The sequence below is a fragment of the Lottia gigantea genome (assembly GCF_000327385.1).
Source record: "Lottia gigantea unplaced genomic scaffold LOTGIsca_11, whole genome shotgun sequence".
NCBI lineage: Eukaryota > Metazoa > Mollusca > Gastropoda > Lottiidae > Lottia > Lottia gigantea.
In genome coordinates this window covers 1,586,411-1,597,366 of record NW_008707001.1, presented here as the reverse complement: position 1 = coordinate 1,597,366, position 10,956 = coordinate 1,586,411, and the positions used below count along the sequence as shown (strand labels likewise).

Here is a 10,956-nt window from a genome sequence, read left to right as displayed (position 1 = left end):
ATCTATACCTTTTTGATTTGTTCAAAGACACTGTAAATGAATCTCTGCTGAACTGAAGAAGGTTTTGCGGGGGCTTAGTTCTTCCTTGCTGAGGCCCAGCCACCACGGACCCCACCCTAACGACGGGGCTGATTCTATATTTAATATGAATATTTGTCAGTATTCACTGTTAACGGCGAGTGGTCTAATTCATAAACTTGTGTCTTTACCCATTAACAAGTGACCTCCCCCCCCCCCCCTTTTTTTTGTATCGATATGGATTATAGCAACCAAGACGTAATTTTTCTGAAATAATAGGTTAACAGCAATCACTTATACATACCGTAAATCAATTAACAAACGATAACAACGAATATCGTCTACATTTTAACTTAAAAAGGTCTCCGTCTTCAAAAACAGTCTTATGAAATTCAAAGCAACTTTCGATTTCCACCAGCGTGGTTTGTTTGCCATAAAATGGTCTGCACTAACAATTACGACATAGATCAAAAATAAATCTCATATTTTTCGAAATACAGAGAACGTAAATAGTACCAATTTGTAGAAGTTTATCAAATGGACCTAAATTGTCTTAATTAACTAAATTAAAAAAGTTATCGTGTGTTTTATCTTAAAAACATATTTCATTTGATGTCGTTTTTTGTTGACAAAAGCTTTATTTTGGCAAGATGGAAGTACACGTGTAAAACAAACTACATAATGATTTTCCAAGTTATTTTTTTGTTGGCAGTAAAAGATGTTTTCGGATCTCTACCGAGCGATGACGGTGGCTGGTAAGATCGTTTTTTTTTTCCATAAAAATTAGAATTTAAGATGTAAACATCAGACATATGGTTTCGCCTGTAGTCTGAAACGCTTACCTATTTTGAATTATCATCTGAAGATGGATGAGAATGTAAAAGTCTGCAGCTACTTGTAGCTTCTTTGTATTGTTGATAGAAGATAAACGACAACCGTTTTGGTTTGTTACAGTTTTAATTGGATACTCCATAGACTAGGGCAGGGGACTAGGATACAATAAGCCCTTCCAAATCCAAAGATCTGTTTGGCTTATAATTTACTGTTGATTTTCAGGAAAACAGATGAAAAAGACATGATAGCAAAACCAGGACCATGTAATATTGATGTAAGAGACTTTGATACATTGTCTCAAGAGGAATTTTTAGAGAGGTAAATTTTATTGCTACTTTGCCATGTTGTTATACTATGCCAAAAGTCTATTCTGAGAGGCATTAGACGCTACCTATTATTCATATCACAAAATCCCAGCATTGGAGAAATTTGATTGGCTGGCGCTATCATCAAACGGACAAATGTTCAAGAAGGCCATCTTTAGACCCCAACTGAAATGGCTATATTAAAAATAAAACGTAAGAAAAAACTGGACGAAAGTTTGGCCTAATTTTAATTAGACTGCAATGAATGCAGATATGTACACTATTTCCCCTCTAGTATTCTTACAATTGAAGTAACATAAGTACATATTTCGTTCTATTTTTATAGATATGCGTACACCAAACCCGTTGTTATAAGAGGTGCAACAGATAACACAGTGAGTAGACTTAATGCTTCAGTGGCAGAGCCAGGTTTATATCCGAGGGGGCGAAATCATTCTTATGCTTACCACACCTTTACAATGTCAAACTATTATGAACTTCGTCTTATACATTGACTCTTTACTATTATGAACCACATTGACTGCAATAGTCACCTTTCTTGTGTCATGAAATGCTAGTGGCGTATGGCTTAGTGTTTACAGGCCTCTGATTGGCTGTATTCACGAGCATATTAATTATCCGTTTCAGGTTTTTCAAGATAATTGTAGAAGAGATGAAATGTTGGAGAAATTTGGTGACAAGAGAATCAGACTGAGTTCTGCTAATACATATTCTTATAGTAAAGGTATGTTTATAGTCTGATTAGAATTTAACCAACCTTTCCATTTTTTATTAGCATTCATTTTAAGTATAGCCATTTCAGTTAGGGTCTAAAGACGAGCCTCTCAAACATTCGTCACAATAACCTTTTGACCTAACCCTGCTTTCACCTATCCAATTCCTTCACTCTCATAAAATGCCAGAGGTGGAGACAGCAGGAATTTGATTGGTTTAAGTCAGGTTAGATCAAAACTCAAAACGTTATTATGACGAATGTTAGAGAGGCTCACCTAACTGAAGTGGCTATACTCAAAATAAAAGCCAATGAAATGGGGAACAAAAGTTTGGTCTAATTTTTAATTAGACTGGATTTGTTTGTCAATTAGATTGCTAGTAATCCTAGCATTAATACATATCAGTGTCAGTTCAGGATTCAGGATTTCGAGATAAATGATAGTTTTTTTTCCCTATTTTACAGCTGATGTTACTTTATCAGAGTATGTAGAAAATATTTTAAAACCACAGAAACTTGGACAACTAGGAAATGGTGAGTAGTCATTTCTTCTGATACTGTCAGCACGATTAATTTCTGCTGTCCTTTTCAATTTCCAAAACCTTTCATGAGAAAGATATTGTTTTTTCCTGGTTTTTGATCTGTCCCAGAACTGTGGTTCGTATATTGTGTCGAGGTGGTGCGGCAGGGCCAATCAATGCAGAGCAACACAAGTTCTGTGAGCTAGGGGAAGGTTTGAAATTTAGAAGCCCAGAGATTTCATTTCTAATTATTTTGAGGCACCAAACACCTTATCAAAATATTCCATCTTTTTGGTTTTATCACGAAGGCACTACAAATTAATCAATCGGGGCTAAACTGAAGACAGTTTACGGGGCGTAGGGACTGCTCTGCAATTTTTGTGATTTGTTATCTCTTTTTTTTTATTTAGAAACTTTTTATTGGTTTGGAGACAATAACTACACAGAATGGGAAGAATTATTTAACATCTATAAACCTCCTCCCTACCAGGTTCCCAGAATGACTGGCGCTTATAGTTTTGGTATGGCAGGTAAATATGAACATGGTTTCAATGTGTTCAGGTCTCTAAGAGAGAGAAGGGGGGGGGGGATATATCTAGAGTTGCAAAACTATTTGACTTGACAGGTCGGTCAAGACATAGATGCCCACTTTCAATTGCCAGGGGAATGGATAATGAAATGGTGTCATGAGGGAAAAGGCCAGGACAGCGGCATTAGCCTGCTCTTTTTCGATTTCCAACCTTCGAGGGATCTTTAACGTGCACAGCCTGTAGTAAACAGGGCCTTGGTTTATTATCCCGACCGACCAGACACTTTTTTCATGTCAGCCCCTCTTACCTCCAACCTGCAAGTACATTTATTGTAGGATTTAAATTCATTTAAATAATTTAGGGGCCGGAACTGGTGTACCATTCCATTTTCATGGGCCTGGTTTTGGTGAAGTTGTATTTGGAAGAAAGGTAGGTCTTATTTTCAACTTAACTTTCAACTTAAGGCAGATCTTTTTGAATATTAGGTGGCACTTTTGACCAATTTTTACATAAAAAGTCATAGGTAAAGAAAGCTAATCCTAATAAATTCCAGCTTGGAACACCACAAGGTTTGTAAACTTGTCATCCCTTTGAACGATCCAACATCTTCTATAATGTTTATTTGATATTTTTCATCCGATAATTTCTCTCCAGTATTTTGTTTTTGAAGACGCATTCAACTACCATTACAATTGTGGGCGTATCACGATGGCTATCGTTATTTTTTAATATTTGGAGTTATTACGATATTATTTTTGCAGAGATGGTTCATGTACCCGCCAGAAAAAACACCTAGTTTTCACCCGGATAAAACAACATTACAATGGTTAACAGATGATTACAGTAAACTTCACCCAGATGATTTACCATCTGAGTGTACTATTAACAAGGGGGAGGTAAGTCTGTGAATTATTGCCCTTGATTTAGCCAAAATAAAGTAAAAATTGGCTTGTGTGTGCTGGAGAGACATGCAGTTTTGATCTGATTTTAATGAAAATTGGTAGATCTCTTTTGACTTTTTTTCAATAATAGTCAAGCAGATTGTGTAGCAAAATTTTATTATAGACACGATAAATATGCATATAGTAAAGCTAGTAAAATCTGTCAAAAGTACGCACCCTGTCTGGGCTATATTTTGTTTAGACTTTTGATAATAATAATTGCAATATAAGACTTCAGTAGGGATGCAGACTGAATTATATAGGTCAGTTGTCTGAAGATCACATAGCGTGAAAGTCTTGAGTAACATTTTGTTTTACGTACTGTTCTAATATTTCAGTTGATATATTTTCCTGACAGATGGTGGCATGGTACGTTGAATATAGACACCAGTGTTTTTATATCTACATTCCTGGCCTACACGTGATAGATACTGTTGGGGGGGGGGAGGGGGGTTGTGTTGCGGGTGATGGATGGCGGATTGGAAGGGAATGTTTGTGGGAGGTGGTAATTTTATATATAGATACCAGTGTTTTTATATCTATATTCTTGATAGATAATAGTTTATGTGTGTTGAAAGGTAGTTAAAGAATTGGGAGGGGGTGTTGGTGGGGCTGATGGAATAGAAGAAAAAGAGTAGATAAATGGTGGCTTGGTAAATTGAATATAGATATGATAGTCTTTATGTCTACATTCTTAGATAGATAGTGGATTGGAAGGGTGTCCAGGGGGCAGGGAAGGGGGGTAGGTTCAGCTGGTAAAAGAGAAAGGCAGGATAGATAGATGGGGGCAGTGTTAAAACTGTGTAAAGTGTGTGTGAATTTGTGCAATATAAATTGATGAAAGTGAAATAGATAAATGAATGTTTTTTGTATTTTCAATTTAAAGTGAAAATGCTGTCTAAAAATGTTATTGACGGCATAAATTATAGTAGAAAATGTATTAAGAGAGTACTCAAGGGAATAATCCAAAACATTCTCTTAATGGAGGTAGTCGCTAAGGAAAGAATTGGTCAAAATAAACAGAACTATTTTGATTTGATAGCCATTTTACATTGTTAGACTGTAATTTGAAAATATACAGCTAGAATAAAGGGTTACAAGATACAATATACTAAATAATGTTTGATTATATAATTTATTTGGAAAATTGTAACAAACTCTTATGATTAAAATATGTAATTTACAACCAAGAATAAAATGCATTATCAATTTTTATTTTATATTTTCTTTCCCATATTAAAGATTTATAGTGTCTACAAATTTGATATACCAGCTAATTGCATAGAACTGTATTTCAACTATCAGCAGGACCTTTTAAGTATTTAAATATGATGCCTGGTTCTTCTTAAAATCATAAAAACGTTCTGAAAATTTAGACAGTCTCGTCTCTGATGTTATTGGCTCATAACGCAAATAAACAAACGTAAGATCGCATCACTGCATAAGATTGCAAGCTTGACGTCTTTAAAGCCTCCTTCTCCAATTCCACTAACTCAAAAGTAACCATATTTTACATCATTAAAATCAGAGTTGATTCAGCTTATTAATGATACTTTCAGATGAATTTTAACTTCACACATTTCTGAGAAAGGACAGTTTTATGTCTAATGACGTCAAATTGGCTATTCATCCATATGATGTCGCCATCTTATCAATTGATGATGTAATTTACGTTATAAACCTTGCATTCAGTGTCTCAAAAACAAGGCGTGAAAAAGGTCTATTGATTTTGGAATAGTATCGAGGTTCTCACAAATTTTTCCTCATAAATTCATCGACTTACTAAAAGATTCACTAATATCTTCATCCAAAATAGATAAATTAGAAATTCTTGTAATCAACATTTCAATATCACTACTTTCCAAATGTTCCGACATGTTATTTGAAGAATCCATTTTAGAAAAGTCTTTGGAATTTTTCAGAACTTTCACAGAATTCCTTAATCGTCTTCTGGCTATGAATTCATTAATTGATGAAAAAATCACAGAATTTGTCACAACGATAGTGATGATATATGATAGTCGATACACAGACGTGAAACAGTATAACACGACGAACACTGCCGTTAAATAGAACGTCACTCCAAAAAACACAAATTTTCTAGTTCCACTTGACAAACTGAAAGTACACAATAAGGATAGTGAGATGTTATGTACCTTCAGATAGTGTGTTCACAAGGGGGGTAATTCCATAATCCTTTGATGGAAAATAGTTAAAGTTTAACTCATCCGTGAATCATGGTCCTCTTAAAAATTCGATTTTTCACAAATAACATAATTTTGAATTCTTCTTTTATATTATAGTAAATTTTAAAATTAACCTCTAGACTCAAAACGCAGCATGGATCTAAAACAGACGTTGATCCAAATTGCTCACAAAGAGCACTTCTCATAAACGAAGGCCAACTTTTGATAGTTATGGTGCCGATTGTAATTTATGCTGCACTACTGCGAGAGTGACGGACACAAGTAGCAAGGTAGCACTGATTAGTGGTATGAGATATACAGATTGTAAACAGTATAACATGACAACTAAAGACACTATATAATATAATCCTCCATATACAGTACTAGACAGGCTGAAAATAAACAACATAGAAACATCTTAACAATACTGGGGGTTTGACTCAAACTGAAAATTATTTACATCATTCCAATTTTTTAATCAGACATCTGTGGTTCCTGCGATTCCACTAAAACTAAGTGTTTGATGAAGATTTTCGTGGGAATTGCAACAGAATTTACCCAATAATTTTTCTACCAAAATAAAATTAATGACGAGAATATCATGTTGTGAAAGAAATAGTTAAATGTGATAAACGTCGTACATTGTTGCTAATAGAACATGGCCAAGACAACCTATTGCAATCTAATGACAAGACAAAATGACATGAAATGAATGGAGTTTTACGTCCTACTTTTCTGCATCATTATGTCACGGCAGACACAGCCAGTTTAAGAGTAAAAGAGTGCCACCTACCTGTATTTAGGTTGTATTAAAATATATATTAAGCTAGCTAGTGATAAAACACTACACGGAATACGGCTAGGATCATATCCCAATGATGAGGAATAACTGAAACAAACAGAAATTTACATCTTAAATGTTTGGAAGAAGCATGTATAAATGAAGTGACTCTTCAATATTTGCTTTTACGAAAATGATTGGACTTAGACAGTCAGTACAATGGAGTGTGCAATGAGGGAAATTTACCAAAGATTCTACTCAAGAAGTCTTTGACATGGGATTTATTCAAGGGATCTGCAACCTGCACGGTTGCGATTTACATGGTCGAATAATAATGGCAAGGTAACAAGCAGTAAAAAGATAGGTCTTACGTAGCTTGTAACATACATGGCTTTGCTGTATTGTCTTATCCAAATAAACAAGATGGTTTTTCCTAGTCAATCTTTCCGACCTGCATCACTGACAGGGAAAACAGGTTGAAAAATCTGAATGCAACTTTTCAACTATGCATATATAAAAAGTCAGACCTAAAGGTTAGGATAAGCCAGGGTCTAACTCACTCGACTAGCCCAAATATATCAAACATTATTAAGACTCACAAAATATCCCACCTGAGATTTTTAAACCAAACGACCATAAAAGGTAGATTAAGAAGTATATTCCATAATATTAATAATAATAGAAAAAATAAACTATTTAAACATTTTTCATCTTCTTTTTTTTTACTGGTATGGTAAATATGGAATGATCTTAAAACCTGAAAAAAAAAAAATATTTCTTAATTGTTTTTTTCCCCCTAAAATTAAGGAAAATATTCCCATCTGTAGAACCAACAAATATAACAAAACTTAGGGAAGATAATTCAATTTTAACTTTTGGTTAAGAACGGTTACATAAATACAAATGTGGTCCATATTAATCTGCAAAAATTTATAATTGGACATAGCATGCTTTATTTAATTTTTACAAGATTAAATACAGAGTAAAAGGGGTGCGCGTAAAACATGCTAGCGTATTATATATTTACAATTATATAGTATAAACATACTGTACAAATTAAAACTGGAGTGAGTGTAATATTCATAATTAAAACAGTACTTACATTGAATGTGATAAGTATATAAATAAGAATAAGACCAATAACACCACAATATATAGACGAGATTATTACACCTACTACTCCTATAGCTATCTCTAGTATAAAACCCACGGTAAATACAGAGTTTGGTACCCTGAAATCGTATCAAATACAAAATTTTATTTTTACAAATAACCATTCAATTTTACAAGCAGTATGTTTTATTATCAACTTTATTTGCATAACTTGCTGTTCCTAAAGCAACACTGAATAGCATAATCTGGGATCTTATTCTACAAAACTTAAATAAGATCAAATTCCAATTTGCAGAAATACAGTTATCTGATTGGATGATTTCAGAAATACAGTTATCTGATTGGATGATGAAACAAAATTTAAATTAATTCTAGTGATTGACCAATCAGATGATTGCAACACTTAATTCAAGTTAAGTTTTCCTGATACACTAAATATTATTCCAATGCCAATCTTTTCAATTGTTAAGTGCTTTTTCCACCTCCCCTTACAGCACAGATGCATGTAGAATCCAATCTTTACTTACCAAGAAAATAATTTAGCTGTGACTGTAGCTGTAAGTTTAAATATATAATAAAATAGAGTGGTCTGTAGATAACTAGTACCGAATGCTATAAGGTACAGTATAACAGGTAGAAATGGTGACCAGATAGCCTGGTCTAACAATGAATGACTGTCTTCTAATGGAATACCGTATTGTAACATTAGCTTCGTAATCTTGGGTATACTGAAATATAATTCATTCAAAAACTCAAGAACATAGCTTCACACTGAGATCGATTTTGCACAAAATGTACTGTAGGGCCAATTTGGATTTACGTGTAAATATTTTGTTGAATGGTAGGAGATTTGGACGTTGTAGGTTTATTTTGAAAATTATTTGCTTCATCAGCTAATAAGAGCTCAATTTCAGGTATCCATATTATTTTTTTTACATAAAAATGTGACGTCTGGTTATCAAATTACTGGTTGGTAAAACTATATAACTATATATGACTCTAGATATTTTGTTTCATTTTTTAATATGGGCTACCTCAATGATTCAAATGTCTATGAAAGATTAAGAATTAATTTAGTACACATCCAAGTAAAGATAAAATTTGTTCCAATGTTATTACTATATACAATATAGATATTTTGTTTCATTTTTTAATGTGGGCTACTTCAGAGATTCTTATTTCTGAGAGAGAAATTAATAATTACCTGAGGATATATCTAAGTACAGATATTACTGGTAACACGATATAGGGTTTACAACTCTTCCATATTATATCTTGAGGTCTGGATACCTCTTTACTTTCTGTAATAGATACATTTTGTAAAACATGAAATATAATTGAATTCTGGACCTCTATTATAGCAAAATCATCAAGGCATCACAGCTTCTCTTTTTCAAGGTTAACTTGCTTGCTTTAGTTGAAGATTTAGGTAGCGGGTGCTAACATGGAAAGCAACATCTAGTCGTTCAGATTGGAAGCTTCGTGCTACAAAATACTTATTCACATATGATTGATATACTTCCTCATGTGAAAGGTTCATTAGCTGCTAGCAATATTTCATCAATATGTTCTTACAGATTTCTGATTTGGTTTTGTGGTTCGGATCGTTAGTACTTGGTTTATTTATTTTTACCTGTCCTCATTAGCCCATTCAAGTTTAAGAAGTAAATATCTTTTCGTTTTTGCCCATGTAGAGTTTCTCTGATAGATAATAATGTAATTTTGATAACTTACCTGTCACTTCTGATAATAAATACCCCACACTTATCAATATGACAGCTATAAATGATGCAGGGAATAAAACTCCATAGAATCGTATTATCTGAAATAAAATAAAATTTAAATCAATTAATTTTTGACCATAGGTTGTTTAGTAAGGACTACCGAAGAGTTGAGCTTTTTTATGAACTTAATGATAAGATATTCCAAAACTGAGAGGGACCATATGGGAGGGACGAAGCCAGGCCAGCCTCATATTTGATGTGAATAAGAGGTCTAATGATAAAGAAGTAAGAATAGCAAATTCATTCAGAGTGGCTGGCAATTAAAACAAAATCAGGATTCCTGATATATATCTGTCTACTATTTTTTAACATGAAATTTTAGCTTTAATCATACATGACTGGCAAATACTACCAAAATAACAACCCTGATACAAAAGATCTGTGTACCAGTTTTTTAAGGTGATATAAAAGGTTTATTGATCTGGCAGTAAAAGACATACTGTAGATGTTGATAACTCCCAGTCATCTTTCAGCTTTTATCATACAAAACAGCATCCCTGATACAAAATAGACCGATATAGATCTATGTACCAGTTTTTTAAGTTGAAATAAAAGGTTTATTGATCTGGCAGTAAAAGCTATCGGAATCTAATAAATAATCAATAACAGACGAGGTTACTGTTGTTTTACTATAAATAAATCAATATAAAACACAATAAAACCAATCAATCAGTATTGATTAGCTGATCACTATGATTGGACCACCTTTCATTATATACATAGTTGATCTTAGCAACCAACATCTCTCTGTCCATTTTAATATTGATTCTAGAGACTTTAGGCCAGGTTAAAACTCTGGTTTGCTTTCAAATGCAATGGAGTTTTAAGAACTATTTGTGACCCGAAATGAGTCACATGGGGCAAAATGGAAGTATTGAGTTTTAAGCTTCAAAATGATACCAAATTATTTAAATTATCTCAAAAATTGACTGATTTATTACACTTTTAGTACAGATATTTCTCCTGCTCAAAATCAAATTTTTGGGGGGAATTCAGCTTAAAAGTTATGGTTTTGAAGTCCATAGCAACCAATGTCTTAGGAGCATAAAAACAAGAAACAAAGGTTGTAGCTGGTTTCAAGTTCATCCAAAATCACCCCACTTGACCTTTGGAGGGCCGCAACTCAAAATAACTATGTGTGACAAGCAACTGATTTTTCTGAACCCAATTTGGCTAATGAAGCAAGGCAGCGGAGGAATGAGCTAATTAG

At 33.5% G+C, this 10,956-nt stretch overlaps 2 protein-coding genes across 2 annotated transcripts; one reads left to right on the top strand and one right to left on the bottom strand.

Annotated features, from left to right (window-relative positions):
- Positions 1-736: 736 nt before the first annotated feature.
- On the top strand, positions 737-4,307 carry LOTGIDRAFT_156448 (hypothetical protein; the record flags this gene model as incomplete). Its single annotated transcript, XM_009047085.1, has 9 exons — positions 737-773; positions 1,167-1,170; positions 1,504-1,552; positions 1,806-1,902; positions 2,356-2,424; positions 2,822-2,941; positions 3,303-3,370; positions 3,703-3,837; positions 4,221-4,307. 9 exons carry the CDS (start codon positions 737-739, stop codon positions 4,305-4,307), a joined length of 666 nt encoding a protein of 221 aa, XP_009045333.1.
- Positions 4,308-5,645: 1,338 nt separating this feature from the next.
- Positions 5,646-10,184, bottom strand: LOTGIDRAFT_156447 (hypothetical protein; the record flags this gene model as incomplete). Its single annotated transcript, XM_009047084.1, has 8 exons — positions 5,646-6,000; positions 6,862-6,957; positions 7,461-7,606; positions 7,952-8,081; positions 8,490-8,690; positions 9,167-9,263; positions 9,697-9,784; positions 10,134-10,184. 8 exons carry the CDS (start codon positions 10,182-10,184, stop codon positions 5,646-5,648), a joined length of 1,164 nt encoding a protein of 387 aa, XP_009045332.1.
- Between the last annotated feature and the right edge of the window lie 772 nt (positions 10,185-10,956).